Source organism: Silurus aristotelis (assembly GCF_946808225.1).
Source record: "Silurus aristotelis genome assembly, chromosome: 14".
In the NCBI taxonomy this organism is placed as follows: Eukaryota; Metazoa; Chordata; class Actinopteri; order Siluriformes; family Siluridae; genus Silurus; species Silurus aristotelis.
Genome location: NC_139587.1, coordinates 3,386,194 through 3,405,779, shown reverse-complemented (window position 1 = coordinate 3,405,779; position 19,586 = coordinate 3,386,194). Strand labels below are relative to the sequence as shown.

The 19,586-nt window shown below is 40.6% G+C and overlaps 1 protein-coding gene across 1 annotated transcript; it reads right to left on the bottom strand.

The window, feature by feature from the left end:
- Positions 1 to 990: 990 nt before the first annotated feature.
- On the bottom strand, positions 991 to 17,613 carry naa15a (N-alpha-acetyltransferase 15, NatA auxiliary subunit a). Its single transcript, XM_083560591.1, has 20 exons — positions 17,320 to 17,613; positions 15,683 to 15,767; positions 14,770 to 14,874; positions 14,435 to 14,592; positions 14,209 to 14,343; positions 13,161 to 13,314; positions 12,890 to 13,009; positions 12,634 to 12,729; positions 11,442 to 11,548; positions 11,243 to 11,315; positions 9,964 to 10,133; positions 8,893 to 9,045; positions 8,122 to 8,250; positions 7,823 to 8,036; positions 6,964 to 7,157; positions 4,714 to 4,822; positions 4,192 to 4,290; positions 3,848 to 3,991; positions 3,244 to 3,341; positions 991 to 2,061 (listed from the first exon to the last, which is right to left on the bottom strand). Exons 1-20 carry the CDS (start codon positions 17,371 to 17,373, stop codon positions 1,855 to 1,857), a joined length of 2,604 nt encoding a protein of 867 aa, XP_083416717.1. The 5' UTR covers positions 17,374 to 17,613; the 3' UTR covers positions 991 to 1,854.
- Positions 17,614 to 19,586: the final 1,973 nt, after the last annotated feature.

Genomic DNA, 19,586 nt, shown 5'->3' with positions numbered 1-19,586 from the left:
CTTGCTAGCATTGTGCTGTTAGCTGTTTGCGGACAAATCATATACGAGAGTGATGGCCAGGAGTCCACATACTTTTAGCCATATAGTGTATATTATATTCTATAGTCTGGGCTTGAAAGAAAATCACTGTTTCACCCATCACCCATTCCACAGGCACTAAAGCACTCAATACCATCTGAGATGTGGCTTTTTGAAATGAGCGCTGAGAAGGCAGATGGTCCCTATCCTCTTTAGTTCGGAGGACATGTTGTCCATGGTTTCCAAAATGAAATCGTCTGACTCCAGAACTTTCCAGTTCCGCCACTAAACATTTTTAACGAGCTACGGCCCAGAGAGGATGACTGCATTTCTGGAGCACGTTCATGCATGCTTTCTTCTTTGCATGATAAAGATTTAACCTGTATTTGAGGCTCACATGCAAACTGTTAATGAGTCAATGTGATTTCCATTACAGAATAATGACTTGTGAATGCACCTGAAGATCACATTGATTTTCATCCTTGTCCCTTGTGCAGAGATTTCCCCACATTCTTTGAAACTTTTGATATTTATTGTAAATGATATATAACTGGATATCTTGGAATTTTATGACGAAAATTGTAGTCTTTCACAGACTGGTGAAGCTCCGCCCATCTTTACTTCTGACTCTGCTGCTCTAAGATACACTTTTTATTCTTACTGACCTGCTGACAATTAACCTCATTAGTTAAAAAAATTTTTTACAACTGTTTCGTTTACACTTACCTTTTCCAGACTTTTGTTCGCCCCCTCAAAAAAATATTTCTATTTTCTATTGTGAATAAAATATGGATTTAATTTGCAAATCGCATTGTTTACATTTTACACCATTTTTTTTGGAGATATAAATAACACATGAACTGCTTGTTACATAAATCTGTGTTCTTTATTTTTGTCCAAAGGGTGTGCAAACGTCTGCACTTCAGCGTATTTGTCCTCATATCCTCTGAAATTCAATTTGTTTTATTTGTAAAGGTGTCGCGTGGACGATCCCGAGTTTAGACGGTGGTATGAAGGGCAGGGAGGCTCATGTTCTTGAAATTATGGCAGCAGATTCCAAAACAAAACAAAAAATGAACAGAGGGTGTTGGATACGGTTATGAGCAGAAAACACTCAAAGCGTCGGGACACCGAACAAATTTGGAAGACGATGAAAAGAAACCCAAAAAAAAAAGACGAAAGCAGACAAAAAAAAATTAAGGGGGGTAAAAAAAAGAGAGAGAGAGAGAGAGAGAGAGAGAGAGAGAGAGAGAGAGAGAGAGAGAGAGAGAGAGAGAGAGAGAGAGAGAGAGAGAGAGAGAGAGAGAGAGAGAGAGAGAGAGAGAGAGAGAGAGAGACGTCACAGTCTTTTCTTGTAGCAGCTGTGCAGGAAGTCCTAACCGGATCTTTAACTCCACCCCCTGCACACACCTTTACCTGCACCCTGTTATAAGCTCCGCCCCTCACACGTTTGGTACTCGGCCACCTGACTCGATGAGCGCTCCTATTTTTTTGTTCTCGAACATTCTTTTATATAAATTACTCTTAAAATCATAAGAAGCAGGTGCGCGTATCAGCCGTCTTCATCTACGCTCTGTTCTCTCGGGGGTCGGTTATTTTTTTTTCTTTTTCTTGAGAGTAGTCGTCAGCAATGTTAATAATAAAAGTAAGAAAGAAAAGGAACGGAAGAATGAAAGCAAGAAAAGAAAAGAATCAAAATCAAATGTAAAAACAGGCGTACTGCCGTGCAGGTGAGAGTCCCGGTCCGGTTTCTACAGTAGAGTCACATCTCAGGCATATTGAAATCCAACCACACAAACCCAAACACAATCCAAACTCCCCCCTTCCCCAAACGTCTCATATCTCGTTGGTCACGTCCTCGTGGTCGCCGGAGGGCAGGTCTCCATTGGTGGTGATGGCAGCGTTGTCCTGGTAACCGGGTGGCATAAAGGCCAGGCAGTAAGGGTAGAGCCCGTGGCAGAAAGAGCGGTACGACTCCAGGACATTCTGCTGCTCTGAACCCAAGCTGCCGTCCTTTAAGCCCTGCAAGACCTCGGTGCATGTCTGACAGGTGCGCGCACACACACACACACACACACACACACACACAGACAGACACAGACACACACAGACAGACACAGACACACACAGACACACACAGACACACACAGACACACACAGACACACACAGACACACACAGAGACTTACGTGAGCACAGAATGAAACAATTTTCAAATATTTGTATGAGGTGGTATCAAAAAGTTGAGACTAATGGTGTAATTGGTGCTGTTCTGACCACGAGCGGTACCACATCTACAATTTCATCATGGACAGCACGTTAGAACAAAGAGCAAACGCACCCTAACTGTACCGAAATTCAACTGAAACATGACCTAAAAACTAGGGATGCACCGAATATTCGGCCACCGAAAATTTTCGGCCGAAAATGGCCCAAAGGAAACAGTTTGTTGTGATGACGCAAACAGAAGCCACTGCCTGCACGTGCATGTCTAAAACAACATGTCTGCGGTGTGGACGTATTTCAGTATATATGAGAAAGACCCACGGATAGCGATTTGCAAAACATGTAATGCCAAAATTTCAAGATAGTTTGCGTCTGCAAAGACTTTCTCCACGTCGGGTTTAACTTGAAATCCAAACATCCCGATCCCTATGCTGAATATGAGAGAAACGCAAACGCACAGAAAAGCAAAACCCCTCCGAGCACGCGCACTCCGTTTGTGGACGTTTTTGAAAAGGCAGGAAGTTTCGCAGTGATATTGTTGTATTGTATCTTTAAGCAGTTGCACTTGTTCTGAATGCACTTTGTTTTTATGAAAGAACATATTTAATTTTACAACCTTTCAGCAGGCCAGAGGGCCTGTACATTATTATTTAATGTACACATCAGTGCATTTAAGTTAAACATTTAAGTTTGAATTAAAAAATGTTTATCCTGTGCATTGTTGCAATGTGCTATAAATAAATATTTTCATAATTTGTAATTGATTTATTCTTTGAAACTTTAATATTTAATTTATGCAATTGAAATGCCTTGATTTTAGTAAGTTTAGTACACAGTCATAGCCATAAATGCAATAGTAATAATAATTGGCATAATTTCTTTCGGTGTTTCGGTTTTCGGCCTTGCTTTCCTCCTTTTTCGGTTTTCGGTTTCGGCCAAGAATTTTCATTTCGGTGGTTCTTAACTGTCCCTAATGTAACATGAGTCCAATTATTGGTACCTTGATGGTTCTGCCGGTGAGAGACTTGTCCAGGGATGTAGCCAACTCGGCGGCTGTGCTCTCAGTGGAGGGATCCAGATACACCATCATCTTAGCACCTACAAGAAACACACACACATGAATACTGCACATATTTGACCTTAGATTCCAAAATATGAAGAGCATCTCTGTGATGCAGGATCACAAGGATAAAAATCTTATAAAATCCAGCACTGGTGTTGGATGAGGGGGTCGGGGTGCAAATCAGGGTCCCATTTCATTCCAAAGGTGTTCAGTGGGATTGAGAAGGTCAGGACTCTATGTGTTCACGGAGATATCGACATGGAGGTTTGGGCCAATAAATCCAGCAAAGTGAAATTTTGACACGACAGGGTACTTTAGAGAAGTCTCTACACGCTTGGGTGCCTTCCAATTCGCAGGAGAACTTCTATTTGTGTTATGAAAGGTCCATCAGATCCTACGTGCATTCTTCTTCAGCAGCTTTTCCATCATGTAAAATTTTGTTCTGACCCCTGCTTTGGCTGAATATGGAGCATTGTATAGTTTTCAGGGGTGTGTGTGTGTGTGTGTGTGTGTGTGTGTGTGTGTGTGTGTGTGTGTGTACCTGCTAATCTGTGAGGTATGGAGCTGGAGTGCTTGCTCAGAAAGTTCTTGTTGTAGGTTTTTGGGTCACTCTCTCCAAACAATCGTGTGATCTCCTGCTTGAGAACAGTGTGTACGGGCTTGGGCAGATTCTTACCGTCAGCCACTGTCAACACACACACACACAGCAAATGAATGAGGTTGTGATACAGAGTCTATAATCATGACTGAGTGGAGAACAGAATATACAACACTGCTGCTTGTGTGTATCCACACACACACACACACACACACACACACACACACACACACACACACACACACACACACACACACACACACACACACACACACACACACACACACCTCCTTTGAAGAATCGGATGAGGCACTGGTGAAGCCAGGGGTGGTCAAGGTCTAAAGTGTACGCTCTCTTCACTGACTGCAGCATCAGCAGATACTTTTCTGTGAAAACACACACACACACACACACACACACACACACACACACGGCGATGACACTGAGGCAGATGAACGAAACAGAGTACATGTGGCTTTTACACAGTTACACAACATACAGCTATCATCACTGAGGGGGTACTCACTTTTGTTACCAGTTATTTAGAGAATAATGGCTGTATGTTGAGTTGTTTTTAGAGGACAGTAAATCTGTACTGGTGTACAAGCTGCACAACGACTCCTTTAAACTTTAAATGAAAGTTAAATCTCCAACTTTCATTTCTATAGTTTTGACCCTTGAGAAGATGCTAAAATGGTTGCTGAAATAGAGGGGTGCACTAACTTTTGTAAACTGTATATTACTTCATACAAGTTTCATGCAACGTCAGGCTCTGAACCAAGCCTCAGCTCCACGGCTTGTCCGCTCACCTTTGCGGAAGTAGATCTCGAAGGCCAGGAGGTGCGTCTCGATTCTGTTCTTTACCAGGTTCTTCAGAGGAATCAGGAACTTCACCGCTTCTTCTAGGGGATTCTCGATCTGCCGAAGTCAGCAGTCGTCCATAAGTCATGCATGAGTATATATTAAAGTTTCATTTCTATAGTATTGTCCCTCGAGTAGATATGCTATAATGGTTGTTGAAATGTGAGGGGTGCACTCACTTTTGTGAGATATACACATTTATACAGTGAGGAAAATAAGTATTTGAACACTCTGCTATTTTGCAAGTTCTCCCACTTAGAAATCATGGAGGGTCTGAAATTGTCATTGTAGGTGCATGTCCACTGTGAGAGACATAATCAAAAAAAAAAATCCAGAAATCACAATGTATGATTTTTTAACTATATATTTGTATGATACAGCTGCAAATAAGTATTTGAACACATGTCTATCAGCTAGAATTCTGACCCTCAAAGACCTGTTAGTCTGCCTTTAAAATGTCCACCTCCACTACATTTATTATCCTAGATTAGATGCACCTGTTTGAGGTCGTTAGCTGCATAAAGACACCTGTCCACCCCATACAATCAGTAAGAATCCAACTACTAACATGGCCAAGACCAAAGAGCTGTCCAAAGACACTAGAGACAAAATTGTACACCTCCATAAGGCTGGAAAGGGCTACGGGGAAATTGCCAAGCAGCTTGGTGAAAAAAGGTCCACTGTTGAGCAATCATTAGAAAATGGAAGAAGCTAAACATGACTGTCAATCTCCCTCGGACTGGGGCTCCATGCAAGATCTCACCTCGTGGGGTCTCAATGACCCTAAGGAAGGTGAGAAATCAGCCCAGAACTACATTGGGAGTTTGCCAATGACCATTTGGATGATCCAGAGGAGTCATGGGATAAAGTAATGTGGTCAGATGAGACCAAAATAGAACTTATGGGTCATAATTCCACTAAACGTGTTTGGAGGAAGAAGAATGATGAGTACCATCCCAAGAACACCATCCCTACTGTGAAGTATGGGGGTGGTAGCATCATGCTTTGGGGGTGTTTTTCTGCACATGGGACAGGGCGACTGCACTGTATTAAGGAGATGATGACCGGGGCCATGTATTGCGAGATTTTGGGGAACAACCTCCTTCCCTCAGTTAGAGCATTGAAGATGGGCCGAGGCTGGGTCTTCCAACATGACAATGACCCGAAGCACACAGCCAGGATAACCAAGGAGTGGCTCTGTAAGAAGCATATCAAGGTTCTGGCATGGCCTAGCCAGTCTCCAGACCTAAACCCAATAGAGAATCTTTGGAGGGAGCTCAAACTCCGTGTTTCTCAGCGACAGGCCAGAAACCTGACTGATCTAGAGAAGATCTGTGTGGAGGAGTGGGCCAAAATCCCTCCTGCAGTGTGTGCAAACCTGGTGAAAAACTACAGGAAACGTTTGACATCTGTAATTGCAAACAAAGGCTCCTGTACCGAATATTAACATTGACTTTCTCAGGTGTTCAATTACTTATTTGCAGCTGTATCATACAAATAAATAGTTAAAAATCATACATTGTGATTTCTGGATTTTTTTTTTTAGATTATGTCTCTCACAGTGGACATGCACCTACGATGACAATTTCAGACCCCTCCATGATTTCTAAGTGGGAAAACTTGCAAAATAGCAGAGTGTTCAAATACTTATTTTCCTCACTGTAGTATATAAATTATCTTTGGATGTTGTAGCATGAAATTTTCCCTTCACCTGAACTAGGAGATCCAAACCTGTTCCAGCATTACCCCACCCCTGTACACAAAGCCTGCTTCATGAATATCTGCTTTACATGGGTTGGAGTGGTTCTCCTGCTATAGAGCTCTGATCTCAACCCTAATGAACACCTTTGGGGTGAATGTGAAGGCTGATTGCACACCCAGGCCTCCTCACCTGCATCAGTACCTGAATTTACTAACATCCTTTTGGGCACAAATCTCCATTAAATCTAATGGAACCAGAAGAGTGGCGGTTCTTATAAGAGCAAAATGGGACTGAGTGTGTTTTAAATGGTTTTAATATCCACAAACATCAGCCACGTATTCGAGATCCTAAAATCTTGTTATTCGAAGAAAACACAATATAGTGAAGCGAGGCTGATTTTCTTTCTATCTCCATAAAGATCTGATTTACATGGGTTGGAGTTAAAGGTCTTAAATGGCCACCTATAGAACTATTTTTGTTTTCCAACAGAACACACCTTCGCCAGTTTCTCGGGTACGAGCTCCTCTTTGGGCCCTCCGACCTCCTCCTCATCCTCCTCCTTCTTTTTCTTCTGGTTTTTCAGTTGTTTCTCTTTCTCTGCGTTCTTCTTCTCCTCTTCCAGCTGGGCTTTCTTCTGCGCTCGTCTCTGTTTGTTCCGCAGTTTTTTCATCTCCTTGTCAGTCAAGTTCACTTTGGAGGGGGGGAGAGGGGGAAGGGGGTGAAGGGCAGAGACTTGCATTAATAAATATATACATTAACAGTCCAAAATAAAAATTCAGTACTAAATCATGAAAATGTGCTAAAGGAAATAAATATAAATATATTAATTAATAAACATAATTAATAAATTATAAATAATATACAATATAGAGTGCAGCACGCAGTCTCTCGTGTAAAAGCAAACAGTGTGTAGTGTCAGTGATTCGCCTCTAGAGGCCGCTCTCGTATTGACAGTGGACCAGAGCCCGGAAAAACTATAGGTATGAATTTTTTGGCCGATAGTTCCAGCAATTAACTATTGGTGCCTCAACCCTTATTGATAATTCATGGAAATTTTAGTTTGAAAGCCAAACTTGATTATTAAATACAGATATGATTTGAGTAAAACATATAATTAAATCTTTTAAGATATTTTTGGGGACCCCTGGCATAGACTGTGAAAAGACACAGATTCTTTGTTGTATGAATTTTTTTGCTGTGATATTTATACACAAGTTTTGAGTCTCTGAATCTCTCAAAGACTTTGAGTCTCTCAAGCTTTTTACATTGTAATTCACCTTTCAGACAGCAGAGGGCTCTAAACATTGATAAAGTGCTCCTTTAAAGCATGTGTGTGTGTGTGTGTGTAGATTTACCGCTGTCTGCCTGGGACTCCTTGCTGTCGTCGCTCAGCGGGTTGTCGTGGAGGTTGAGGTAGATCTGGATTGCAGTTTGCGCAGTTTTAGAGTAAAACGGGTGCATGCGCAACCCGTCCTCCAGCTTGAGCAGAGCCACGTAAGAGCGCAGGGTCATCTTCCTCATGCAGTACGTGTGGAAGTCGAACTGGTCGTCCGTTATCTCTACAAAGTGCTGCAGACACAAAGGAGGAATTAACGACCACGCCGCAATGTTTGCGGTTAAAAACAAATTTCCGAAAGCCTGCGGTTTAACTTACTCGCTCGATTTCGTGGCACTTCTTGAGCGCGTCTCCGTATTTGTTCATGGCCTTGTACGCCAGAGCGCACTCGGTCTGAAACCACATGCACTGCATCTCGTTCAGGTTCTCCACCGCAGACGTGCCTTCCTGAAACGCGCACACGTTTTCAGCACAGATCGTTAGAAAAGCTTTTGTTGTTAGAGGACGAACGATAGTGGATTATATCGTTAGCGGTAGCTGGATTGTACTTGCCAAAAAACGATTAACCAACCGATTGTTTAGAAAATGGATACTGGATAAAAATAAAATAAAAAATAATACAAATTCCATGGCCTTTGAGAAGACCTTTAAAAGACGGCCATTTTAAGCATGACCGTTAGGGTAAGATTCCCTGTAACATTGCAATATTAACTGAAGTTAATAAATGCTTTAGAAGTATCGTTTTGTTAATTTCAAAATTTACTAATACATTTTTTTATTAAGTTAACGAACATGAATGAGGTGAGAACTGGAGGGCGTGTCAAAACAAACAGCACATGATGTCCGTGATTCGCCTCTAGAGGCCGCTCTAGTACAGTATAATGACAGTGGACCTTCTCAGCCACCACCCGGAAAAACTATTGGTATGGATTTTTGCTGATAGTTCCAGCAAACAACTATCGGTGCCCATTTATCGGCAAACCCGATCTCGGGTAACCTCTATTATTAAAACATTGCCAAAGTTTCCCCTCAGTGCTTTGGTCTAAATATTTACAGTATGGCTACGACCACTTTTTCACATGCACCAACCCGGGTAAATTTGGAGCACATCTCCTCGGCCTCTTTGACCAGTCCAGCTCTGAGCAGGTATTTGGCGCATTTAGAGTTGATGAAGCGATCCGCAGTGTCGAGTGCCTGAGCCTCATCCATCCATCGTGCAGCTTCCTGTATATTTCCTGCATGCTACAGATGACGGAGAAAAAAAACAACCAGAAATAAGAAACAGATTTAGTTAAAAAAAAAAAAAAAAAACGAGAAATCACATTCTAACCTCAAACACTGGTTGCTTTTCTCTACAGGTGCTTACTTTATAAGGTATAACATTTATGCTTAGACTCTACATAGTGCAGAAAACCCAATATACACTATTGAAGTATGTGGACACCTGACTATAAGAGAGTCATATGTGCTTTTTGAAAATCCCAATCCACATTAAATCCCAATTTGCTGTTATAATAACTTCCACTGTTCTGGGAAGATGCTCAACTAGACGTTGGATTCATTCAGCCACAAGGGTGTTAGTAATGTCTGGTACTGCTGTAGTGGAGGTGAGGAGGCCCAGGGTGCAGTTTGCATTTTGATGTAATATGGCATTAAATGGGTTTTCACAGATATTCGTTTATGCAATTTCAGCAATAAAAATGGAAAAAAAAGGAAACAAAATTAATTTTAAGAGAACCGTCTTATTTTCTCTTGAATATTTAATGTTGCTCTTTCATAAAGAAAAAGTACTTCTTATCTGATTACTCGATGGAATAATCGGTAGAATACTCGATTACTAAAATAATCGATAGTTGCAGCCCTACTTGAAATAATAAATCAACCTAATCAACCAAAGTGAAGCATGGTGGGGGTAGCATCATGCTGTGGAGATCCTCATTCATAATCAAGGCCTGGAAAATTGCTCAAGATTGAGGACAAAATCCTGTTTCCTGTCTGTGACAGATTTTAAGACCAGGATAGATTTTCTAAGCAGATCTACACTGGAAAGGTCAACCTCAAAACCTTCATTCTTATACGATACACAAAAACACAGCATCTCTTTACTGTAAATATACAGAATAACGCTTCTCGAACTCATAACAAGTCTGTGTGTTCTACCTTGTAGATCTTGGCCTTGATGAGAAACAGCTCTATAAGTGTCGGGGTGCTTTCGATGGCCGCGTTGATGTACTCCAGAGCGACAGCGTGCTGTCTGAGATAATCGAAATGCTGAGCGAGGAAATACTGAACCCACAGCAGGGTGGTTGGAGGTTCAGTTCTTCCATCATCTGCACACCACACACAAATTAGGAGTTACTACTGACGTACTTTTGGTCTGCATAATAGATGCTTTTAAGAGTATTTGAACATAATATATTTGCATGGCAACTTCACAAACATGCATGGCAACTTCACAAACACGACTTTTATAGTCCAAAGAAAGAAAAAATATTTTTAAACCAGACGTTTTTTTTTTCCTGTTCCATCTCCAGGAAGTTACAGCTCTACCTCTGCCATGTTAATCTGTATTCTATGTGACACGCCTCGTTTTCTGTAGTGTTGTGATACGTCATATTCACGTAGCAGCAGCGGTGCTGAGAGAACGCGCTCGAGAAACAGCGAAATAAAAGTAGCGCATGTACTTATGCATAAATAAAATTATGCGCATATTTTAAAAACGATGCATCACGATACGAAAAGCTTTAATGCAGATGCACTTTGCTGAAGCTTATCATCACTACGACACACAGTAAATCAACGTATACCTATAAGAACCTACATATGACTATACAACCAAAATCCAAAGGACTCAACACTTTGACATTTTAATAGAAACACCGTTATTTCACCGAGTATTTCCCAAACTTGTGGAAGCCTCCAGACTGAAACCATAAAACATCCATTGACTAAGAAGCCCTGTTGATGGCAGAAAGCAGAGTAGGATGGTCCGAGTGGTTCGAGCTGACAGTAAGTCAAATAACCAGAATGCAGGTAATTTTTATTTAAGTGTGTGTGAAATCCTTTCTGGATCTGGTTTCGATGGTGATTTAAACACCATGATCATTGAAGAAATTTTTCAACATTTGAGAAGGCAGCAGATTTTATGACTTGTTTTGCTGCCTGCAATTATTCTTGTGGTTTGCTCTCACACACACACACACACACACATCCAAACAGAGCTACAATCCTTGCACGAGTGAGTTTGTTTGTTTTGCAATCTCCTAGTAACAGTGGAGAACATGTTCTACTGTGTTCGGGTTGGTTCAGTTACAGCTCTTGTATGCTCTTCTGGGCGGCTGTAGTGTGCTGTTATACTTCACATTTCACATCCATACACTATTTTTTCCACACAATCCACAGATGCCCAGTGTTTTATTCTGTGACACTGATGACTTACCATTTTGGCTGAACATCCTGGAGCTTCTCAAACTCGCCTCATACCCAACCACCATCTGCTCGATGACTGACACCTGCCATAAGACAAATTACAAGCAGGAGCATGTTCAGAGTTATATCTTCCAACACACACACACACACACACACACACACACACACACACACACACACACACACTTTAACTCAAATCTGTCTCGCACCTTTTCCTTGTCGTGATAAAGAGATTTCAGCGTAGTGAAAAGAGGAGGACATCCTTTACTGAAGTTGACCCTCAGGTAATGATCCAGACACTCCCTGAACTTCTCTCCTGAACAGATCCAAAGGAGGGGGGGGGGGGGGGGGGATGTCCATGGATTAATGGAGCAGTCTACTTTTTATAACTAAACAACAGCCATTAATAATTTGATTCCTTTATTTTAATGAGTCAATAATGAATGTGGGTCGCTGCTGATTCCTATCAGGTTACCGGTCTTTACAGAATTGCAGGAGCTTTGGACAAAAGTTTGAAAATGTCAATAGTGTAATATAGTAGTCAGATATTTTTGACACTGTGTGATTCCCTCTCTCATATCAGTCATCCTCAGACTCAATGGAAGCAGCATGGCTTTAATATCTACAGTGCATCTGGAAAGTATTCACAGCGCTTCACTTTTTGTTCTTCAAAATTTTTGTTATGTTACAGATTAATTCCAAAATGAATTGAATTCATTATTTTCCTCAAAATTCGACAAACAATACCCCATTATGCCAAAATCTTCGTTACTTTATTAAAACATTTACTTAAGTATTCACAGCCTTGGCTCAATACTTTGTTGAAGCGCTTTTGACACCAACAATATTTTTAAATTTGATGCTACAAGCTTGACACACCTACTTTTGGGTTGTTTCTCCCATTATTCTTATAAAGAGGTGTTGCCTCAGTGCCTGTCAGTCCCAGTAAAAACAATGTTGCTTGAGTGCCTGTCAGTCTTTGTAGAAGAGGAGTGATCTCAGAGCATGTCAGTCTTTGTAAAGGAGGAGTGGTGTCAGAGCCTGTCAGTCTTTGTAGAGGAGGCGTGGTCTCAGTGCCTGTCAGTCCCAATAAAGCAGGTGTGGTCTCAGTGCCTGTTAGTCTTTGTAGAGGAGGAGTGGTCTCAGTGCCTGTCAGTCTTTGTAGAGGAGGAGTGGTCTCAGTGCCTGTCAGTCTTTGTAAAGGAGGAGTGGTCTCAGTGCCTGTCAGTCTTCTTAGAGGAGGAGTGGTCTCAGTGCCTGTCAGTCTTCTTAGAGGAGGAGTGGTCTCAGTGCCTGTCAGTCTTCTTAGAGGAGGAGTGGTCTCAGTGCCTGTCAGTCCCAGTAAAGGGGTGTGGCTTCATGGATTGTCAGTATCCTTGAACGAGAACATAAAACACTTACCTGCGAGGAAGTTGAGCGGAAGCCTCCTGGGCACTAAACTTTTAGGGAACTTCACCCAGACGTCTTCATAGATCTGCTGCCTCTCCTTCACATTTCCTAACACACACACACACACACACACACACACACACACACACACACACACACACACACACACACACACACACACACACACACACACACACACACACACAGTTAGGCGTCAATAGTGAGGAGATGCTGTAATCAGGGAGTTTGTGTGCGCGTGTTTGGGTACCTGGTTTCAACGCTTTCTCCAGCCCCTGGTAGTAGCTCCAGTTCTCCGGGTTTCTCTCCTGCAGATGGCGATAAACCTCAGTGGCTTCACTGGCTCGATCCAACACCAGCAACAGCTCTCCTATGTTACGTTTGAGAAGAGAAATAAATGTATCAAAGAAACAATGGTGACAAAATCTACGCTCTACATTTACAAAACATTTCCGAGTCTCCAAAAAAAGTCAGGGGTCATTATTGTGTGTCCTCAGTAACATGACAAAAATGAAACCCACCTTTGGTTTCCTCCACAGCCAGTTTGTCACAGATCTGTTTCTCGTAGGTGATCAGGTGATCGAGAGCTTCTTTGTAAAGCCCGGCCTCTCGCAGCACTTGATTCTGATACAACAGCAGCTCGCTGTATTCGTAGTCCACTTTATCTGGAGAGGTCTGAAACGGAAAAAACGAGTACTGTATGTTAATATAGAACTTCTACACACACACACACACACACACACACACACACACACACATACGTCGTGTAAAAGAATATAAAAATGTTATCATCCTCAAACAGCGAGTTCACAATGATGAGACGCCACCATGAATCCGGAAACTTTTCTAAAATGGACTTGATCACACTGTACAACTTTTTTGTAACAATTAATAATCCTTTAAAACAATTTCTTTCTCCCTCTGTCTTTTTTTCTCTCTCTGTCATGTTAAACATGCTCCTGAGGTACAAGTGACCAGAACCGTACCTCTGCACTCTGAGTTGGAATTTCCAAGACTGAAAACTTCAATGGGAATTAATGGGAATAAACTGGGAATTTACAAAATTGCAAGTTAACAGGGAGCTTAATTGTAGTGAAAAAAAACTTCTTAGATGAACAATTAAATCAAAGTCAAAAATGTCATTTTGTAAATCTGTATTAAATTTGCACGCGTTTCATCTTATGACCAAAAATTTTTTTCATATGGATGTTCGGATACGATACAGTTTATATAAATTCCCAAACATTTCTGATTAATTCCCATAAATTCCCATCTTGGAATATTTCCTAGATTCCTCAGATGAAGTTCCCATTGAAAGTTTCTGGAAAATTACCAGATTTTTACTCATACATTTTTACATTTCTCTTCTTAAGCACCAATCACTGAACTGTACACCTCAACAATGATGGAACTGTAATGTAAGGACATTTGGTGCCACCTAAATGAATATGGGTTCTAGATGTCTGGAAAAACTGCAGCTCTTGTGTGATGTTCCTGGTCTGCAGTGGTCAGTATCTATAAAAAGTGCTGAAGGAACAGTGGTTAAAAAGGTGTAAGCTTGCGACATGCCTGCTGGGTTTTGCGGAACTCCTCCACGATTTTGGCCGCCATCTCGTAGTCCTGCAGCAGGTGATAGGCGATGGCGTATCCGATCCATGAGGCTCTCTGAGCCGGACGCAGCTGCAGCAGGTGATACCTGGTCTCCTAGGAAAAACGGAAACAACGCAAAAAAGGAATGAGTTTGCGCACCGCTGGTGCAGAACGCATTCGCTCGCTCTTTCTCCGTCTTCCTCACCCTGTATCCCTCGAGGTCCCTCATCTGGATCTGCAGCAGCGAGAGGTCTCGCAGGATCTGCAGGTTGTCTTTGTCCCATTTCAGTGCGTTTCTGTAGCACTTGATGGCTTCGTCATATTTCTTATCGGAGCGCTGCAGCAAACCGTATACGTGCCAGCCTGTGGGGTCGGAGTCAAGGACAGGAAACCACACACACACATACATACTACGAGGTGTTTTTTTTGTCGTTTATGGTAGTTCTTTAAAACCTTGTTCCTGTTTTAGAAAATACAAAGAGAAATTACATCCGAACAACTAATAAACAAATGATCACGCCCAGGCGCTGTTAAGGATACAGACATGACTCTTCAGGTCATTACGGAGGCCTCTTCTGACCAGATCGTACGCCTCGTCTTTTCTTCCCAGACAGTTCAGAGTCAGTCCTTTCATGGCCAGTGTCTCTGATAGGAAGACGGTAAACAGTACAGAGACAGTGATTTCATTCACATGCATATACATACATACATACATACATACATACATACATACATACATATATTTATTAATTTTTTTCTCGCATATATACATATACATTTAAATCAGGGATGTAACGGTACAGTGTTTCGATTCTGTGTTCTAAATTCAATCCTTTTTACGTGAGGAACAATAGTTCAATTCAGTGTTACCTCAGGAACATTAAGTGGCGGACCGCAAGTTTGTTTAGTCTCTGCCTCGCATTGTAAACGACGTGACAAATGTTTTTTTTTAATAATTATTATTAAACTTACACAACAATGCCACAGGTTAAAAAAAAAAAAGGGAAAAAAAAAAAAAAAACTCGAGTTAGCGCAGTGTCACTGTGGCTGCTCGCTCCGTACCGGAAATACGATTTGTATTGCGTCGTAAAACTCGGATGTTGCTGTGAGCACTCACGAAATCGCTGACACTTCCGTTTTTACCACAGTCTAGCGCTATGGATTCTTTTGTGTTTTATGTCCAGCTTCAAGAATTTCTCTTAAAAGGAGAAAATCCTGACAATTCCACGTATCGAGGGAGTGAATGAATGAAGGATGGAAGCAATGAGGACATTTGTTAAAGTCTGCTGAATGAAGTTAGCAGATCATATCTTTAGAAAACTCAATATCAAAATGTGCAACACACACAAGCACTTATATACACAATTTTGTGTACCGTTAGTTAAACCCCTTATATACATTTTATATAGCATACAGACAGGTCTAAACAATCATACGTTCACAGCGAACTCACCCCCATGCTCTGCAAACTTGGGGTTGGACAGGATCTGCTTGCAGAACTTCAGGCCATTCCTGTACTGCTTGTGCTCGTAGCATCTCTGATGAACATGAGAAAAAGAGAAAGCAAACACGTTACTCAATATCTCGTAAAAATACCATGGATTTGGTCAATTCTCCAGTCTGCTCGATTCTGATTAATCAGAACGTAGAATAAGAGACGTAATTACACCGAATTATTTTAATGACAGACCTTTGAAATGACAAACATCAATCTGCAAGTTAATCCACCTACGGCGACCTACAGACAAATTTCCAATTGCGCGATTTGTCTGCGCAAGTGATTTTTCTTTTAAATGTGCGTCGAGGATTTTATCCGGCAGACGTGTTTGGACTAACGCGCTTCACAGACGTCCTATAACCAAATGTATCTATAAGCAGATAAAAAGCATTTTGTAATCAGCTGAAATTTGTATCACAGTGCCTAAAGCTACTCCGTGTTAGCGGAGTAAACTAGACATACCAAATCATGCCAACAGATGGCAGCACAAGGATGCACGCACAGTCACAGGGAGCACTGACCTTCATGTCAGTGTGCCAAAAGACATCGACGTGTGGACATTAAAAACTGTGGTGTTCTTTTGACGTGGGTTACTACATCTGCGATTTCATCATGGACAGCAAGTTAGAACAACTTTTTGACCCTGTTGCAGAGATCCAGGTTGAATCGCAGAAGGTGCACGAGGTTCTTCAAAAGGACTTCCAGGAGATAAATGGCAGGAAGAGGACTATTTTGAAGGTGATAGTGTGGAAACCTAGATAAAAAGTACTTTCTTGAAACTTTTTGATACCACCGCGTAACAGTAACTCCACTTCATCACTCCACACCCTGTCGTTCGTCGATGATTATGATGATTTTCCTAGGACGACACCCGTCCAGGTGTTTTACTGCTCACTTAATTCCTCCGTTCTTCACTTAACACGATTTGATATGCAAATGACACATGAATATGCAAATCAGCTTGTGATGTCAGAAGACTCGAAGCACACTTGCGATGCAAACGTTTTTAATTTCTACAAGAAAATTAATAAAATGTCTTTTTGCTTTCGTATGAGATTAGATTTGATTAATTCTTCACGAATTTTTTTTTTTTTTTTTTTTTACTTATTAAGAGGAAGTTCGATGGGAAGCGTCAGGTAACTTAGCAACTTGTCTGGATTAGTTTAGACTTTATACATAGATAAAATAATAATAATTTGGTACAATAAGTAAATATATATATCTATATTTATACATATTTTAACATATATTATAATGTGGAAGTGTAACAGAATAAAACAGGTCAGGGACTATTTAAACCATTGCTAACCAGATGGGCCAATTCCAAATCGCTTTCTAATGACTATATAGTAGACCTAACTAGTGCGCACGAGCCACTTAATCATCACCTATGTAGTGCACTGGGACAGGGGACTTCAAGTCATTTGCACTACGCCCTCCGACTTCTACACTTACTCGATTTCTCCGTCTAAATAAAGAAAAAGCGCGTTCCCGGTGACATGTGGTTAACTCTAACCCGGTGAGTTAACCAGCCCTGAGGTGACCTGTTGCCCCCTGAGGCGGGCAGTTTGCTCAAACAGCCCATAACTTACCAATATTCTCTTAAAGAGAGCGTTCTCTTTGGGCGGCAGTGTTACTGAGGGCATCGCTGTCACTGCTCTCACTGGCCTGTCGACATGAAGCAGAGCTGTGAGGAGAGAGGAAGGAGGAGAGAGCAGAAACGATCTTCTCCTGCACTAAGTTCTGCTAATAAAAATAAAAATAATGATCCGCCCCCGGAAACTTCACTGGCTTTTGGATCAGGAGTCTTCACGTGGTGACGGAACCAACATGGCGGCCTCGGCTTTTCTCCCGGACAACTCGCTGACTGCGCATGCGCAACGGGCCGAGCTTCTCTTCCGGGGAAGGTCGTAAAAGTACAAAGAAAGAAATGTGAATATTATTATTATTAATAATAATATTATTATTATTAATAATAATAATAATGACAGTGATGCTTTTTAAACACCGATAATAATAATGATAATACGAATTATTACAATAATTATAAATAATAACAATTCACTATTAACTAGTTATAATTATTGAATGAATATTTGACCAGTCGATTATTGTAATTAATAATAATAACAATTTTTCCTTCTTCTTCTTGCTATATATTTTATATATATCTATATAAATATTGTTATAATTAATATAATAATACAATAAATGATTTAATGCATTATTATTGTTATTATTATTATTATTACTATTATAATCGTTGCTATAGTAATTACTTGTTTAATTAATTAATTGATTACAATCATAATAATAACAATGATATTATCATAAAACTATAACATAAAAAACATTATAAATATTTATTATTTATATAAATAACTGCTGTTATATGTCTGCTATAATAATAAATAATAATCCATTCTAATGATAATCATTAACTGCTGCTGTACCACCAAATGTTTACAATGTTTATTTATCAGTATTCAGTAGGTTTTTTGCACTAACACACATTAACTGTACCGGTCAGTGCTGCACTGTCACCGTGTCTACTGTCTGACTAAATACTGCACTGTATGTTTTATTCATAATTTATTCTGGAGGACATAGGTTTGAAACGCATAGGGGTCTCTTCTATTAATGAATGTATATACTATTGCTTTTGTTAATAACAATCTGGGATGTGGAAATCGACCTTAAAACGTGCTTGACTTGAAATCTTACTTTACTTGAAAAGGCTATTTGACTTGAAATGCCTATTTGACTTACATTGACCAAAAAAAACATTCTTGACTTGACCTGAAAAACCTAAAGGGGGGATCCAGGACCCCACATAAGGCATTAGAGACCCCCCATGACAAGTAAAAAAAAAAAATAGACTTAAGGGGTCCCCAATATTATTTTAGTACCAAAATATATAAATAACACAAAAACTGGGGACCCTTTATAAGACTTTAACTCGAGCACTGCTCTCTTATAGTGTCTTCTGTCTTTTTTTAGGTTAATCCAGTTCATGTTAAAGGCATTACTCAATATTTTATAACGTAATATGTTTAAAACCACGTTATGTATTCTGAAATAATATCTTTATTCCTCGTTTTTAGTTTTTTTTTTTGTATTTGAAAAGCTAATCGATTGCTCGATGTGTGTTTGAGTGTCCGTTCAGACGCGTTTAATCGAACACTGATCGAGTCGAACACCGCGTCCTTCTGCTCCGGTGTGGAAATGTCTGCCAGTCGGTTATTACTGCAAACTGCAGCTTTCACTAAGAGTAAGTACTGATAGAAAGGTAATGTTTGGACTGGGGGCATGTTTTAAATTGGTTTTATTTGAGTACAATGTTTGTAAAGACGTCTTGTAGGTAATATGAACTGATTGGGCCTGTATGGTTGACCTTAGGGGATGTGTGTGTGTGTGTGTGTGTGTGTGTGTGTGTGTGTGTGTGTGTGTGTGTGTGTGTGTGTGTGTGTTTTGAATTATCTATACTGATCGGTCAGAAAGTGTTGATTAGAAAAAAGAAACATGAGCATTAATCTAGTGCAGTTTTCGCAGTAAGAAGGCGTTTATTCAACGTCCATGGAAGGAGTCTCCAATGTCAGTGGTCAGTTTTCAGGACAGGATTTGGACCATTTACTCACTTTCTTCTTATAGTTTGGATCCATTTCCCCCTCCATAGACTCGCTGCAAATCAATACATACAACATTTCTGTCCTCATGGGACAGCTGAAGGACGATCTTCTGTCTCTGTCACTTCGTCTTATTAACATATGCACCTTATAACGAGGTTCAGGAAGTAGATCTGGTGGAGGTCAGTCGTTCAGAACGCTTTATTTCCTTTGAGAATGTTGATGGAGAAGTA